Source organism: Botryllus schlosseri, chromosome 15 (genome assembly GCF_051294905.1).
Source record: "Botryllus schlosseri isolate E-star chromosome 15, Bs_hap1, whole genome shotgun sequence".
NCBI lineage: Eukaryota > Metazoa > Chordata > Ascidiacea > Stolidobranchia > Styelidae > Botryllus > Botryllus schlosseri.
Window position 1 is genome coordinate 15,172,226 of NC_137250.1, and position 18,928 is coordinate 15,191,153.

At 40.3% G+C, this 18,928-nt stretch overlaps 1 protein-coding gene across 2 annotated transcripts; it reads right to left on the reverse strand.

Moving 5' to 3' along the window:
• LOC145457554 (uncharacterized) lies at positions 1–12,193 on the reverse strand. Of its 2 annotated transcripts, none has more exons than XM_080335775.1 (2): positions 8,214–12,193; positions 1–7,038 (listed from the first exon to the last, which is right to left on the reverse strand). In XM_080335775.1, the coding sequence occupies exon 2, from the start codon at positions 1,483–1,485 to the stop codon at positions 514–516; it is 972 nt and encodes a 323-aa protein (XP_080191901.1). In that variant the 5' UTR covers positions 1,486–7,038; positions 8,214–12,193; the 3' UTR covers positions 1–513. The 2 variants fall into 2 exon arrangements, with proteins under 2 accessions (XP_080191901.1, XP_080191902.1); XM_080335776.1 differs by having other exon boundaries at positions 4,221–7,038; positions 8,214–8,519.
• Positions 12,194–18,928: the final 6,735 nt, after the last annotated feature.

Genomic DNA, 18,928 nt, shown 5'->3' on the forward strand with positions numbered 1-18,928 from the left:
GACAAAAACAGTGTCGAGATCCACACTGGTGCAGAATTCCGGAATTTTAAGTTGGATTGAGATTGTTCATCGCCTGCAGTAGTCTGATTCGTCTGCAATCCCTCCATAGTGCATCAACACCCTCCACAAATGAGCATCAGTTACCAAGCTCCCAAAACTGAAAATTGGTACTTTTCCTTATCAAACTTTAATAGGAAGTCAGATAGTAGGAATGCGGAAAATCTTATGTTTATTTATGAATCCGACCTCTTGTGTTGTTATCGACACTCAAATCTCCTGTTTATTCCGGGGAATCAATATAGTGGTGAAATAATATAAGGGGCATTCAATTAAAGATTTATAAGGGTTTACCGGAACATGGTGTAAACAAGATTGAGTAGATATCAAATATCAAAGATATCATCTTTGAAACTGATGATCATCGGTCCTGCACAATCATATAAGAGTTCCTGTCGAGTCACAGGTCGCATGATCATGCAGATAAATGATGACATAAAATTGCCGACATATCTTTTAAGGCGATGTTGGAATGTTGATTTGTTTGCCTTGAAGTGTATTAGAGGTCCCAGACAGCCTCGTACTACTGAAAGCTTCAAGAGTTCTTCCGCAAATCCGCCACGGAAATATCCTCGATTTCCAGCTAGCAAACGATATTATAACTGCGAGAAGTTGCGTGACCAAATTTATGTTGAATATCAAATGAAGCAACGCTTTATAATGGGTCGGTACCACAAATTTGATGGGCAGACTCAACGCATTTACGAGAGAACAAACGCCAGAAGTAATTGCTGTTCTCCGTACGAGTGACTCCATACGTTTTCCTGGCTTCCTTCCTGGACTAGCAACGTTGCTTCTGTAGTGATACTTCAGCGGATATAGTAGCAACCCGAGTAGTAGCAATTGGAAGAATAAAGAGGAGAGGTAAATCGCAATCCACGCTTCTATGCTGTCTTCAAACGCATCAATTACACAGCCACTTGAATTTATTTCCCGTGTTATGCCATATTCCACAACTTCCACAACAAAATTCGTACAAATCAACACTTCAACTGTGATGCTGGCAATGATGATATATCTCGAGAATAGTCTTCTTAGAACAGGCGACTTGTAGAAGAAGAACTGTCTCAACCACAGAGTAGACCATATCAAGAAGTACGCCAGATAGTAAGAAAGGGCCTGGACGTCATGCGATACCCCGCAAGTAATGCAGACGTCAAATTGTGGAATCGAAACCCGTATCATCGTGATGACAGATGCGGCGGCACATAAAATATTGAACAACCGGCCATATTCTTTCCGGACACGACGTTTCAGTACGCAGTACGTAATCTGGGCCACGGTGACATATGCCACAATGCAAGATATTATTAGAGATAAAATCCCGACAGGCAATCTGGTATCATCCGCCTCGTTATTGCAGCCTTTTGAGCAATTTCGCTCGGTCTCGTTATCCATAGCTCTCTGGTTAGAAAGCACTGGCTCCATTACATCGCTGGATCACTCTTTAAACCAGTCACAAATGACTTGAAAATTGCTGCCGTGCCGTCATTTAGTAACTACACAGGAAGTTCCTTGTGCGCAAGCGTTAAATCTGACGATAATGAGCAAGCGGGATTCATTTCTGTACTCAACTCTGTATTCCATTAATCATCAAGCATCTTGTATGGTAAAAATCACACAAGGAAATGGTACCATACATCGGGCGGACCCTGACAAGCACACTTGGAAGCAAGGCTGCGCGAAATTGATGATCGCGTATTTCGCTCCAAGTCGAGTATAATAGTAATGACCTGGGAATGTGAAAAATGTATCCATTTTGAGGCCACCAGGAACATTATACCAGTTACAGATTATCCCAAGTCATATTTACTTAGCTTGATGTCTATTTCACAGCAATATTGCAATGAACATGCTTCTTGTGACTTGTTAAGACCAACAACAAAGATTTGAGGGTCCCACGATGGGAGGTATTGAAACTATATATTCCTTGATAATATAACTCTTCAAGTGACGGGTCTGTATTTTGTGATTAAAAGACATCGACTCTCACCCACCACCCGTCTCGGATCACTGTGACGAACCCTACTTAAAAGCAAAGAGAGGAAGCTGATTGATGAATTATGAGGGTATTTTCATTCAGAAATTGGCAAATCGTAAACGCCGACGTGGCAAGCGCGAGGGTCATTGCTGATGTTACACGACCAGGATATGGAAAAATTGACAGAAATTGTCACTGGCGTTCACTGTTCAGTATGTCAAAGCAATGCAGTCTGCCTATAAGTGAACTTGGATACATTTTCAAAGTAGCAGTCTGTCAATTAGAACTGGATGATAAGTACCAGTAGTTTTGTTATCACTCAACTTCCTTCATCCAATAGTTACAGCATCTGTGTGCAGTAGACTTGACTTTGTGAATAGCACACAACAGTAATTTCAAAACTAACGGCGTAACATATTGCCATTTACCACCAAACAAAATTATTGTTATGCTGAATGGCAAATAAGTTGCAAATTCCATAAGATGGCTTCCTACTTGCAAAACTCTGATGCGCATGGATGCGCATGCAAATTGTATTTGAACAATGTTCACAATACAGTAGTCACAACACAGCAATGCATAAGCTCTTCAGTAGCACTTGACGGCTTTTCATACAGGTATTATGCATCATAGAACTAAGAAAACACTGCATACAGAATTGACATGACATTCTGTATGTCGTTCAGAGAAGGCTTCGAACTTGGCCAGCCAGAATGACGCAGAGTCGCAAACTAAGGGAAGAACAACCTGAATTGCAAATACTATCCTGAATTGTGTGTCGACCCTTTCCAAACCAACAAACATATCGTTATTTTTCAATGGATTGTGCTATCTTCAATTCAGAAGTCAATATTCCAATGTTTTGTAAATATCATGCTTTTTATTGCAAATACCCGAGGACATTTACCAGGAGGCTAGAACATGAATACATAACACAAAAAATAACACAAAGGTGAACGATTGAAAGAAAGAGAAAAGTAGGCACCAGCTGCTTAAATACAGCTGTAATCTCTAGTCAATTTCCTCAAATAGCAGTAGCTTTTATCACAACAGAAGAGAATTTAGTATCATCTTGCCGCACATGGGCAAACGTTGAATACACAATCTGACAAAAATGTCCCACTATATTATGTTATGCTTTGTACCTTTTAATTACTTTGAGCACATGAGCAGGTTGGTATTAGAACAACATGGATGGTCTAGGACAGGGCCGGCCAACCCGTGGCCCGCGGGCCACATATGGCCCGCAAGAAGGTTTTGAGTGGCCCGCGAGGTAATTTCCGAAATTTCTAATATTATCAAAATCGGATTGCACAGATTTTGAGCTTGCAAGGCCAACCAAAAATTTGATTAGTCTGACCGCAATACTTGAGATGTGATGACTAGAATATCAGTTCCGACGCATTGACAGGTCCATCAGCCATTCACATATTGGTATATCTTCGTACACTACAATAAAGCAGAATAATTTGCGATAGATTTATCAAAGGTAAAAATTTCTACAAGCTTAGAGCAATGTGTTGTCACTCGATTTCTTGTTTTTAATATTGTTGCCCTTTTGTGAAGATGGAAGAACACCTAATGTATCAGATTGAGTATAACTATATTCGCGATTACGAGACAAAGTGTCGTTCGACATATGCGACATTGCGTTTGCGCTCGCAGTAAGACCGTCGACCATGTAACCTAGGCAGGAAATGATTGGCGCATGTTGGTCACAGCTTTCGATATCGATATGTCCATGCGCCGAATAGCCCAGTCCTTGCAAACTTAGCCCAGCGATATACAGCAGGCCCGCAATACAGTCAAGTGACAATATTATTGACCTATGAACTTCAAAATTTTTTTCGCGCTTCGCGCGTTTAGTGGCCCGCGCAGAAGTTCGTCAATCAAATGTGGCCCTTAGGCCAAAAAGGTTGGCCAGCCCTGGTCTAGGACTACCTGGGTACATCTTTCATTTATTCATATGCCCAGCCCATGATTTCACAGATTCATCCTACCTATCTTCTGAAATACATGTATTCACTTTTGATCTTGCCATGTAGCATAATATGATAGCAAAGGACTGAGGGGACAGTCAACTACGCACTCTGACTGCACAGGGGCTCCCATATAGTCTATCTTCTAAACAAAAAACATATTATTCTGCCAAAGAATTCCACATGAAAGAAAAAAATACTCCTTCAGCCATTTGCTTATTGATTTCACATCGAATAACATAACAAGACTGGACAATGTGAAAAGACAAGGGTCGCAGAGTCAAAATCAATAGTATCAAAAAACCCGACAGGCTAATATTAGAAAAGAGACCTGTGCACTGAGTGAGACATTACAGATATGACTGAGTAAGCAGGCAATGAAACACATGTAAAAGGAACGCCTCAGCCTGAGCTATGTTTTGAGCTGTGAATACGCCAAAGGCTATATACACCAGAAGCAAGATCCAGCAATGTTTATCAGATTCATACCTATTTCATACAACAAAAAAGGGAGAGTCACAAGTCTATCAATTCTGATAAGACATTCAAAATTTCAAGCGCTGAATGATTTACTTTCAATTCTACCACCCTTCACAATGGACCAGGGGTTTAGTCGCGTTCTCCAGCTTTTGAATGAAAATACAATCGCAAACAATTCAACCCCAAGGTTGATATCGTGAACGTAGGTTAGCACAACAATCAAACTGCCAGGGATGAGATACTTGGTGATGGCTGTAACTACATTCATGAAAATGCATACGCCTGCAGTAACCGCAGCCCTCTTGATTACAACATTAATCAAAAGGCCAGAGGTCGGCACCTGTCTCACTGATTTTGTCATGGCTTTCCCGTGTTGGGACAAGGGATAAATAAAAAGTCCAAGCAAGCAAATTTGCATGAGAAATGACGAGGCATAGATTATAATCCACAAGAAGGAAGAATAGGAGTCTTCATCAATAACGCAGCCATCAATGGATCCATGGTACCTTTGAGTGATATAATACAGTGCTTGTGTGGCTATAAAACCAGCGATAAGCACAACTCCAGACACGAGACTGAGTACTTTGATGACAGAAGATGTCAGATATTTCAAGGCCGGTGATTGGTAGAATACTCTTTGACGGAGCCATAACACCATCCACATTAGCGTGAGGGCAAGTCCGTACGTAAAAGTCTTGAATACAACCACAAAAGCACAATTACGATCAGCTGACAAGTCGACCATTTCTTCGACCGGAATCCCAACACGAAGCAATACCATCACGGACCCGACAGCGCAAATTGCATTCAAAACATTGGAATAAATTTCCGTAGTTTTTTTCCATCGCGTCACGCAGAATGTAATTTGAGACACGGCAACGTAGAGGAAGATAGCGGAGTTGATTGCTGATAGCGCACGCATCGCTATTATGATGTCATCATCAAGATGTGTCGTTACATTATCAGTTAAATTGAACTCCATCGCTTCTAATTCAATATAAATAACTATATCCAACTATGAAAGAGGTAAAATAGTTGTAACCACAGAAACAACCAATTGATGTTAACAACTACCATTTCAAAAGATGTGTAAAAAATCAAACTTCTTGTCACGTTAAAAACCGTACGGGTAACTAAGCGTATAAGTGTCAAGTTCAAATATTACTCCGACTATAACTAGATAGTGCAAGATACATGAATGATCGGGAAGATGTGGTACCTTACGATCTGTGTAAAAATATTACTGGTCACACTTCAAAGATTTCATACTATAGACCAAATTGCGTCTACGACACTTGACAATATAATAACATAATCAAGGTACTTGACATGAACCAAGAAAGTCCTACCACTTGGGAAGGCCTATGAAATAAACTAAACCTAAAACTAATTTTCTATACTAGAGTAATCATGATTATACTTTCAGTATAATGAAGCCTAACACTCCAAAACAAATCAAATGGACTTGCAAATTTTCTTAATCTGTCCTCAAACCATTGACACAAAAGCAAATCTGCAAATCATCTCTTAAACGCCTAGGATCCATATTGTTATAGACTGGTTTAACAATATAAATGCACCTGTTTCTAACTACATCAAACGACATTAACCGGATATTAAATGGAATCTGACGATAGAAAGTGACTTGAGTCACTCAATCGCTCAGCGAGAAATCCATAAACAATTAGATACTACAGCGTGATTATTATGATTCATCTTCTTAGCAAGTGAACTGAAACCGGCCCAGTAGCTTATTCGCAACCAAAGCGTTTTAGCAAAAGTCTGGATTTCTATTATTTTCACATAATAATTCCAAGATTCTGGCAATTATAAGCAACAATGACTAAATGGTAGATGGTTAACTCCTTGGTATTGTGAAGTTATAATGCCATGACAGGGTGAAGAGTTCAAAAGGATTAGTTAGATAATTTTTGCAATAAGTTGAAACAACTTGGGCTAGGCCTACCGACAGTGGGAATGTTACAGTTACTAAGTCTAAAAATTTCATTGCTCGGTTGGCCATGATCACCATATCAATGTTGCAACATTCCTGACCGAACCTTGGATGTCAACTAAGAAATAGTCATTGGTCATTTCTGAAATCCCTGAGGGTCTACTCTGCACTGTTTATGAAATAACTGTCACATACAATGATATCGTGCGCAAATTAAAACAGGATTGATCAGAGAGGAACAGTCGGGAGAGTAGAATCTCATAGGCGCCGAATTGAATTTCCAGCATCCATCATTAAATTATAGCCTTAAGTGAAGTAAGTTACAATAAGTTTTTTTATCTCCGTTAAAAACACACAGCTTGAACTACTTATTAATAAATAATAAATATTTGGCAAAACATCCAGTCATTTCTCAGCAGTGTAAGTGATTGCAACTGTTAAAAATAAATGCATTACCTCAATTTCGAGGTTCTGTTCATCATTGCAACACCGTAGATGGTAATTGGCGGCATTCAAGTCTATGTTCTTTTGTAGTAAATCTTGACCAATCCGTGCTGCCAGCTCAAGACTGCCATATTTACCAACATCTGCAATGACAAAATGAGTGTCATGGAACCTTTGTCAGAAAAGAGAAATATACATCTATTTCATTTGGGAAGAGCGGTGAATGTGGCATTGATCATTGCAAGTAATTGCATGTGCCGCTTTATCTATAATTGCTTGCACATTTTATCAGATTGCTTCTATATTTCTGATTGATTATGTAGCTTGTAGTTTCACACCTCTTTACAGCTTGATTCTTTATTGCTAATTGTAACCTACTGGGGTAACTGTCTGGTTTGTGTACTTCATTACTAAATTCAACTAGCTTCGCGATCTCTTCACTTTGGGATTTGAATGCTGCTGCTATTACAGCTTTAAATTTCTGGTTAATAAATTTGAATTTATAGAAACTGACACAAATGAAGATGAGAGTGTAATATTATAACCAACACCATATTTTTAGTGTTCAGCTTCTGATAATTGGCAAATCTCATGTTATTCTAAAACTTCATTTCCTTAGGTTTCTTTCATATTACCAATCTCATATTTTAATTCTTTCAATTTTCATATTATTACCAGGACAAGGTGTCAATCAACACTATATTAGTCTTGAATGATTAAGTCATTCTATTATTAAGATGATTTGTATATTCTGTATATGTTCTGCAATAACTATTTATCTTTAGAAAGGAGAATTTCAGTCTAATCACCATCACTACTGTTAAGTGGTAACCTGGGTACCGAGGCGGTAAGTGATAACGATAATTGTTATAATTATAATTATCGAGACGACCGATTTCGAATCGTAGGTCGAGGCCGTTCACAATTCCATTTGTGTGCCTTGGAATCAACTTTTATCAAAATACACCAACCAAAACTCTGTCAACAAAAGGAGTTCGTGTATCACCTAAAAATAGTACATTGAACGCTCTCTTATTCGAAATTTCATGCTGGTGACGTCATATTTTGTGATACGATTGTTGATATACAATGTTCTTTCCAATTCTCTACTAGTTGCTGACGATTACCCCTGACGAGTGTCAGCCGAAAATATTCGGGTTCATTTCAATATGAATATACTATTTAATTATAATTATATGGTCCTATTTATATCAATGTTCGAACAAGATGGTAATCTCCTAGGATTAGTTTTCCTTATCAACAAATATCCAGACACGAACAATCTGAACACAATGAACAGAACATCCATGCAGCTTACCTGGAGCACTGATGAGTTGCTCGGCATTCGAGTATCCATCCCACACATATTCACCGTCATCATTGAAGCTGACATTGCCCATACTAGATATTGAGCGCTCTCCTTCCATGATAGTGGATTTCGATTTAGTAGCAGGTCGACAGAATATCGATACACCAGCTAGGCTAAACCCCAACAGCAAAAGCAATTCCCCGGCCGTCGAGCCGCAGACCAATACACAAACAGCTGTTTCAAACAAACAATCAGCAGCTGAGCTGCAGAGGCCGGTTAGACGGGACGTGTCGTAAACTAGCTCCGGATCCGGCAAAAATAGCCTACCAAGGGATATCTAGTTTTAATTTTAGATATCCCTGCTCTGTCCCCTCAAACCAATGCTTATATTCTGTATATAACCACATCCTCCATAAATGATATTATATTTCTGCATTCAATTGTAAGACGAACGCTCGTCTTCTGCCATCAGTCAAAGATCTCGATTTGGTCCACAGCGATGAGAGAGTTCACAGTGTTCACACTACAAAAAGAGTCGTACATTATACTGGCACTAATCTGTCTAATCTGGGTCTAATAATATGTCTAATCTGGTGTAATCAGACCAAAGAATAAAACTGTTATTTGTCATGGCCGGAATGCGCCAAAATTCTGGAATGTCGGGTTTGAGAAAGTGTTCAGAGATCCGACCTGGTGGTTGAGGTGGATGCAGTCATCCTCTCTGCTTTCACTGCGTGAGTGTCAGTTGAAACTACTGAAATTGAACTATACCAAATACTATTCAACTACACAATTTGGTAAAAATATGGAATGGTGGTCTGTAAACCAATAGACTGCTATGCCTATGTCGGTCCCGTAGTCCGGATGATGTAGCGACATGTGGTAACTTACCATTGGTAAGATAGGCAATTATGAATGTCCAATTGTCCATTGGAGCCATTGTTAAATTTTACTTGTAACGCACTAGTTCAGTGGTTCCCAACCTTTTTCATCTCGTGCCTCCCTTGGCCGAAATTTTAGCCAAAATTCCCCCCTAAGGATAAATCTGCCCGATGATTAAAAATGGTCATTTTTACCGCGCAAACACCTGTTGACTGAGAGAATAAGACGGGCGGTACCGAGTGTTTGTTTCTAGCAGTGCTGTAATAACACTTTATAGACCTCCAACAACCATGGTCTTGGTCCCAATCACACATATTCTGGAAGGCTTGACTCAACAGAGCCCCACACGTCCATTTGTGTTTTCGGCATACCATGCAGCAATCGCTAATATAACTGCAGTGAAAAATCAGTATCCATAAATTTACTGGTGGTCTCGCGATTTTTTTTCAAGTTTGCGTATGCATTTCGCCAACAATAGTGGCACTTTCATACACAGCCGGGTTGACCAGACTCGAGTTTGACTCGAGTCACCATTATCTGATAACTCGACTTGACTTGAGTCATTTTCTCAAAATACAGAAACGACTCGACTCGAGACAATTTGGGTATTGACTCGACTTGGACTCGAGTCATTGTGCATGACTCGAACCAAGCCATATGACTCAAGACTGTATAACGGCCAAGACCGACATTTCATTGTAATTTCGAAGAACAGTAAAGTTGGACATGAATGTTGGAATTTCGTCTATTGATCCTGGTACTTGACAATGCGACAAGAAACAAAGTCAGGAAAATTAGTATATCATAAATCCAAATCATTCAATATCACCAAACAGTGTTGACTTGTGTGTGACTTGGACTCGTACTCGAGTCATAATACCATGACTCGGACTCGACCGTCTGCTCGGTGACTTGGACTCGTACTTGACTCAATGGTGAATTGAAAATGACTCGACTTGACACGAGTCAAAACTATGAAAGTGAGATTGACATGTGACTGGGAGCCCGGTGACTGTGTTACTGCCCTGATATATAACATACACGTGATCAGATTCCCTGCTGGGGCTCATTGAAATTTAGGACACCCATTACGTTTCGGCAACATTGCACCAAGTTCACCATGTCCTTTTTCGATCGGGTAGCTGTTCACTAAAAATAAAGCAAGGCTGGCGATCTCTTCGACTTGAAGCGATGACGTTAGAATATTTAGTAACTGTCTGAAAATGTTGACTTGAAAATATAAGATAAATACTTTCACTAAATGCCTTGTTGTGATGGATTCGGCATGACATTTACTCGCTTAGGATATATTTGATTGAGAGGCCGTCGCTGGCCTACAAAATTGTCTTGCGAACCGCAGCACATCTGAACTAGTTAAAATAGGGGTGGGGGAATTTGTATATGAAAAGGAAATTTCAAATAGCATTTGAACATACTTTCAGCAAACAAAAAACAGCCATAAGAAGCATACTTTCGGATATAACTGGTTGACTATAGGACAGTTCGAACATGAACAATTTGGGAAATCCGTTACAATTCTATAGTCGAATTCCTCCCTAGAAATTGCAAAATTCCCCCCAAGGGGGGAATTCCTCCCCGGTTGGGAACCGCTGCACTAGTTGAACAGTACTGACTAATAAATGACGGACCGGTTCTCAGCAGGCAAGTCATGAGTGCGCGGTGCGCACGCATATGGGTGAGGTTCCTTATTGAAACCGCAGCCAACTGGTACGGTATAGTAGCTGTCAGAAACCCGTAAATCATCTACCTGCCTGAAATGAGGCTGTGACAGTATAGGCCTACCTATAACCTATAGTAGTAAAATGTGATGATGGAAGCACATAACAAAAGAATACCCAGAAACTGCATGGGCTCACAGCCACTGCGCGGGAGCTCTCGATGCATGTGGCTCACGCACTTACGCTTATGAGGGCAATTATTTCGCTGCGCAGAGTTGGGACTCACTACGTGACACAGTTTACATGTATAGCGACTGTATAATTGGCATATATCTATATGTGAGTAACCCTGCGGTTATATTAATTTGCATCTTTTCATGTTCATAATTAAGTTCGATGACGACCCATATTCCTAATATTCTTGAGTAATGACACAGTCCTGAGCTCGCGGAAAAACTAATGTTGGCCATATATTTATTAAACCTGTCCTACATATCCAATTGATGCGCGAAGTCTAAAGTAGCCTATTTATTGTATTTTATTGAATAGTAATGGAAGAGTGGTGCTGTGAACAATAGCGAACGCCATCGGCACTCGGCAGGAGGATATAACTATAATGGAAAACTTGGAAGAATTAGGACAATGTACGTAAAGTTGTACGTAAAGTTGTACGTAAAGTTGTACAATATAGACTGTAGTGTACAGCATATGCCCAAACACAGTCACATGTTATATTGTTATAGGTAGGGAATCTCTCGAAACTGCTGTTCCTAGGCGAGACGACGGTATCCCCAGAAATGCATGGTAGAAGTAGGCTAGTCAGCATTGCTACTAAACGTAAAAGTAGAAATAATATCGTACAGTTCTACTTGACTACAATGGAAGTAGCGATTCACATGAAAAGTCAATAAACTATTTGAAGTAGAGGTAGAAATAGAGAAGTTTGAGAAGTATTCAAGTATAAGTAACTTACAATGGATTTGGTCACGGCTTCGCTTGCTTTTAGTATACTCAATGAGAGATCGTGAATTTCGAAATTGTAATATGCGTAATCAAATGAATGTAACGACTATAAAATATACTTTACAAAATCCGAAAGGTAAAAAGTAAGTAGGCCTACATAAGTTTTGCTTCAAAAATCGTTAAGTACAGGTGGAAGTGGTCAAAAATCATATCCAACCATATCCAGTTTGCAAGTACAAATCGGTTGAATATATGTTTGTTCACATATAATAGGGTTACCATTTTCGATTTCCGGAAAAAGGAGGACAATGCCTCCTAAAGGACGATAGGAGGATACCGAACGACCAACCAGTTGGGGTCTCTTGAACAGACATCCACCTCGACCTAGTGCCCGATGTCGGTCTTCTTCGATGTCATTCTGTCTTCGTCGTTCCTTTTTAGAAGCTATTTCTTGCTCTTTTATTTCTTAATCGGGTCTTTTTTCTGTGCCTTTTTTTTCTCGCCGTAAGAACAGCGACACGGGAGACGAGGAGACCAGAATTACCTCCGACGGCGGGAATCGAACCCTGGCCGCCTGCTTGGATGGCGCCGACAGACAGACAGACAGACATTTTATTGATTCGTCAAACATAAAATTTGACTGGAGGTGACGATATGACCTATAAAGGCCTATTGTTACTCGTCACCTCCGCTCCATGGCAGTGAAGTAATCGAGTGTTGTAAAAATAATAGTGGAGAGTGCACAGTGGACAGTCTGCATCATAGAAGAAAATATATAACAATTAAAGACAGTAGACATGGTAACATATGAAATAAATAAATAGATATATAATATATAATATCGCTCACCACTATGCTATCTCCCCCCTAAAATGCCATCTTTTGGGGAAATTCGTCCTCCTTTACAACTTTGACAGCCGGGAAAATGGTCAGGCTGAGTCCAATCGGAATAGGCCACCTTTTTTAGGTAACACAAGATTTCCAGTACGAATTTGAGAATCAGCTGTTTTCTAGTCCGGTAATCTGACTTCTATGATTTGTAAAAAGTGTCCTCCTTTCCATATTCCAAAATATGGTAACCCTATACATAATATTATTATTGTTGTTTATTAGAAGAAGAATAAGAGTGCCGCTTATCAGCGTTAGGTCTTGTAAGCCACGACATTACTCAATTCTAATGTGGCAACAATTCAAATATATTGATCACAAACTCCACACATATTAATATATTCCACCATATATATTCTAACATATTATATCACGTGTTTCAATCTGTTTGGATCCGTTAGTAGGTTCACGAGGCGAAATGGAATGTTCAATGTTCTGCAAACACAAGCACGGCGCAGGAACGTTCTACGAAATCCATGTGAGGGACAGTTCATGATAAAGTTTTCAACCATAGTGTGGTGTGGACACAAGCAAATCTCACGGCTCGCTGCGATGCGTCACACTTTCCATTTGGCCAAAGGTAATTTTGCGGTAATTTTTGACCAACTTGCCGAGCGCAAAAATTCATAAAATTGATATCAATCGAAAGCTACCGCGGTACTGATTGCGAAAATATAAATCTTATTATGCTCGTGGCCCTGGATCCCCCCAAAATCAGCCTCGAATGTTGCATTGAAACGGAGTTTGGTATTATGACGTAACAATGCCGTCTGGAATAATACGGCGCAGCTGAGGAGCAAGTCAGCACGAGAGTGAGAGTGTGAATTCTCAATCGCTTGCGCCACAATGGTCAATACCATTGCGGTTTCCGCTGCTCCTCAGCTGCTCCCAGACGGCATACCATATAGGGCACTATGGGTCAACAGTCTCAGGTTACCTTATTCAACAGCCTCTAAAAACACGATTCCTGTATCGGCATTCTATTCACATATATTTCAGTAGAAATTTCGTCAACAAAAGAATTGCAATTGTATCTGCACTGTCACTTGAAGTTATATCAGTGCTCGAGTCTCCAATATCGATTTACAGCAGTGGTTCTTGACCTTTTCTAATCCGCGGAACGCATACGCTAATCTTCAAGCCTTTGCGGAACCCCAAATTATCGCTGAGTCATAAAAACAAAAATTCACCGCAATACAGGGTTACAATACGTCCTCCTTCATGCGGATTTGTCCTACTTTTTCGGATTTTTGAAAATGTCCTCGGAGGACGCCTAAATGTCATCCTTTTTGGCAATTTGTCCTCCTTTACAGCATTTACAGCTAGGATAATGGACAGGTTCAACTGAAAATCGTCATAAATGACGGGAAATAGGTAATACGGACGTTCGAGTGGGTCATTCGGGAGTCAAATGAGAGTGACGACCTTTTTTTAACTCAACAAATTTTCCAGCAAAAATAGCAAAATCAGCCGTTTTCAGTCTTGATCAACTAACTTTTCTGATTTGGTAATAATATCCTCCTTTCCCGATTCCAAAATACGGTATGGCCATACGGCGCAATGCACATCTAAGAACAGGTCAAATATATTACTATAGATTACTAGTGCACGAAATGACATGTGCAATAACGAAACCATTAAAATATAATTTTCACGCAAAACGAAAACATTATAATGAATATTTTACGAAACAGCGTGATAACAATTGCTTATTATTACAAATAACCTTATAAATATTGGGGATAGGATTGTTTCAGAAGGACGTGGTTCCGGTTTCGAACCCCATAACCTCCCTTACATACGCCACTGAACATGACGTACAACCACAACAGTCACAATGCGACTACTGATTGGGCTTAATTACCCATGAGGGTCAAGACCGGCGTATCATCACACATCACATATATGAGTTGAGTGTGTCTCAATAGATAACTAACTTACGAGCCGTAGGTTAGTTAGCTATGCTGTCTCTTTGAACTCCTGAAACTGGCTCGCGGCCCTGGCGTAGCAGCATGTGCTGCCGCCCCTGGCTCTCGCCTAAAATGCCGCCCCCCTCCCATAAGTAGACCGCAGCAAATTTCGACATAGATTCATGTTCAAGCAACCTTGTCAATAAAAATAATTACAAACAATATGCCGCGTCTCAGCCTCACCGTCTCAACGTTACTAAGGCCAAAAATAATAAAGACAAGAAATAGCGAACGATTGTTTGGTGCAAATAGAAAATCAATAGCCGCCTCAAAGCAAAATCAGCGATAATATCCTCAAATTCAAGTTTATGAACGTAGTCTCTTTTTATAGACAGAATAGATAGAGCTGATAACCGATCATCATTCATGGTAGAACGTAAATAAAACTTAATCAGTTTGAGCTTTGAGAAGCTCGCCTCACATAGCTTGCAATCGAAACCCCAATGGTCAGATAAAGTTTCAGACACGAGCATAAATATGGTGTCGAATCAAGTAGCTTTGCATTAACTAACCACTGTAAAACATCAAACGCTGTATCACTACGATCAAACGTGGTTTCACTGCTCCGCACAAGCCTCTTAACCCTTTTAAAATCTCAAGTTGAACAACTTCATATGATCATATCTTAATTTGTGTTCGTCCTAGAGGCCTCCTATTGGTTTGTACGAAAAGCTAGCAATCTTCTGATTTATATGATCCCCAATTCGAAGGCATAAGGCATGACAATTTTCGCAGCTAACTCCAAAAAGTCCACCTCGTTGTCATAAGTGGTTCTAAAAGCGCTGGTGGATAAATTGTGACTTTCGCTTTGCAGCAGCGCGTGGGTATTCAAAAATCCAAACATATCATTTAAGTGGTGTATACCGGTAAACCTCGTTTCAGCTTCAAGTTCAAATCTGTCCAAAGCTTGAAACATGCATCGTCTAACTCTAACTTCTTCAACAACACTGAGCCCATCATCTTCTGATTGTTCGCCAGGCATTCTTCTTTTTCTGCGAACTCTCCGAACAATCGGCATTGACGGCTGTTTCGGAGTGGTTCCATCGCCATGTTAACATATTAATTCGTGTTTTCGGAATCAGCGCGACACTAGCATTCGATTGAGATCTGTTTGATTAAATTTTAGCTCACTGGACGCCAGCTATAGGACTACCAATTAACGCTTCTTTTTGCCGACTGTGTTCACTGTGTAATGGTGAGGCGTCCGGCTTCTTGATCGGTAGGTCGTGGGTTCGATCCCCGGACGGGTCAGACCAAAGACTCGAAAACTGGTATCCGCAGTTATCCCGCTAGGCGCTCAGCAATCACAGACGGTAAAACGGGGGTGCAAACCAGATGACCTTATTATAAAAACAAGTCCGTCTCGCATCTTTGTCGTCAGAGCATCTCGATGGTGCAGGCGAAAAATAATACCATATCTATCTCTCTCTCTCATTGTGCAGCCACATTTTGCCTACCCTGGCGAAGAGCCAGAACCGCCAAGTGGCTGCTACGCCACTGCATGGCTCGCGGATCCCTTAGTGGTCAGTGGGACACAGGTTAAGAACCACTGATTTATCGGGAATGTTTAAGCAGAGCAATATTGAGTTGAAGTAAGTCCTAATCCGGAGTTAGAGTCGCAGTTTTAATTCGGTGTATTGTGGGATCGCAGAGTCGCGTGAGTGGCCTCTTTCCATTCCGTGAAACCGCCCTTTCGCCAGCTACATAAGAATTCATGTTGATCGAAATAAGAAGGCAGCCATGGGAGACCACCAACATGCGGCCCGTGAGGTCATATTTTGCGGCCCGCGACTTGATTTCAGATTTCGGAAGAATTGTTTGGAAAGGATTTTGAAATGCTAAAATTAATTTCAGCTTAACAATATTACTGTTTATCTTCAAAATAAGCTATTTTCCTGTGCCCAGAATCACCATACCTCACTAGTTACGGCGATGGTAACAGCAGCTCATGGAGGAAGAATTAGCCGATATGAATGGGCAGGGCATATTTGCCTTGACGTGCAATGGCCCAGACATTAACAAGAGCAAGACGCTTAGAAAGCGACTTAAGGCTTCCTCACAGGATCAAGCCTTACGACGAGCGATATAGTTTACCAGCAAATACCGTGTCTGGTAACCCCAATATCGATTGTTTAGTCGCTGAAAAGTGTTGTCAGATATTGTGCGCGACTCATAGTTCAAAATAGCATGAAAGTGATGATCATGATATTTTTTAATAAAACTTTTATTTCTTTTGAGGGAACTATGCCCGTCGTCCATGTTACAGAGCACAGCGTTGTACTGACGTAAAGTATAAGAAACATGGTTATTAAACTGCGTGGCCTATTTTATCTCTACGAAATTTGGAAAGTGGCCCGCCATCCGTTTTGAGTTGGCGACCCCTGCCGTAAACAAAACCGAAAATTACACATGCAATGGTGATCTGATAACTTTTTGTATAAGACTGCACATTATGAAGTGAAAACAAATTTCTACCTCAAAAAGCGACATTGACAATGGTGTTGCTAATATTTCTCACGCTCGTGTCGAATCAAGTACAAATACGGGCACTCACAACAATCGTGTTTCACGCGATACCAGGCAGTTCGCAGTTTCGGAACGATAATTGATTTCGGTATAAATGATGCACACGTCATCGAAGTGACAAATAAGGGCGGTTTCGGTCGCTAAATACAAGTATTATGGAATTTAGTTCGTCGGGTAGTTGACTGATTGCCACTTGCCTGCACAGGCGGCACTCTGCCAAAATGCGGTGTGTTGGTATGTACTGTAAATTTCAACACTGAAATCGTGATTTTTGTGACGCAACAAGACGGCAGTTTCGACAATAAATTTGGTTGATCCAATCACATGTTTGGATGAACCAGTTGTTTTCTATGCTTTAAAAATTTTGTCTGTCTAATGACTATCTAATTACTCCCTGGGGGAATTGTCGTATACTAAAAATTTAACATGGGCAATTAGGCGTGTCACACTTCGTCTTAAAATTACTAGCCTTGGTCATTATAAATGGGGTCATATAGTATTTATAAATTCGTACCTGAGAAGTATTTGGATATCCCTTTTTCACATCTTAGGAGGAACTAACATGTGACATGCTAAAACATGTTTAAATGTTCAGCATTAATGATATATACTTCAATTCACGAAATATCATTTATACCGATGATCAGTGCAACAGGTTTTGACCACGGGGTTGAACAAAATAGACCAAGTCAAGTCGAGTATTGATGTAAGTAGCAATTGTAACATGTACCCACGACCACGGGTATACTGCCCACATGCGACTTCATTATTAGGAAAACCCCGAATAATCCAAATTTCGATGATTTACACTGCCCAGACTGAGAATTGTGATGTCTTGTGATACATGTGATGCTGTGATAATCGCACACAGCTACGTGCTTTCGGAGATGAAAAAGTATGGAACGTTTCAGACAATATATTCCGAGAGCTATTCGATAGACCGGAATATGGTAATCTTTGCTGGTCTACGGATACTGGGTTATCATCAGGCCATGTCTATGAACTCTTCTATTGACAAGCATATGTTGAGAATTCCACTTGTACGAAAAACTATAATGACGAAATTCCGTATTGGAGAGAGGTCGAAACTTTCTATTTGTTAGCAGTCGAGTCCACCTAAATTCACCAACCGCGGTTTTGTCAGTAGAGAGAATTTATTGTCAAGGCTAAAAACTGGTCAATAGCTGCACTCTCGGTTTGCGTGTATTTGTTGTATTTGTTCCTATGGTGTCTTAGTTGGTTGTTTACAATGTAGTTATACTTAACTTAAACTACTGATTTGCTGACGATTGCCCTTAAATAGTGTCAGCTCAATCCGGTTCCCAGTTTTCTTAAGCTCCGACTCAAACTCTAACCATCGCCCTCTGTCCTACGGGATAGGGTTTTCGGGCTGATTCTACAAACTACATATTTTACGGAATAGCAGAACGACCATTAACCATAGATCATATATCGGATGCGTTTGAAAGCCGATTATTTTTGGGCAGTGTAGAATATTGTTTGAAGCTGATTTCGACAAAATACCGCGAAGTCATTTGCATTTTGTTTCGCGATATGTGCCGATCTTGAGCCGTGTCATATCGGTGAAGATACACGTCTGAAATACGACAGCACGAGTTGGCGCGCATTGTAGTGCACCAGGATGGCCAACTAGCCGGGAATTTCAATGATACGGAAACCCATAATAGATAGTACACTATATATGTGCAATATGTGGTAGGCTATTCGCCAAAGAGAATGATGAAGGTGAACACTTCATTACTAGGTTATCATCCGCTGATTCTTTGTTAATTATCCCGATTGAACTTTCTTAAGT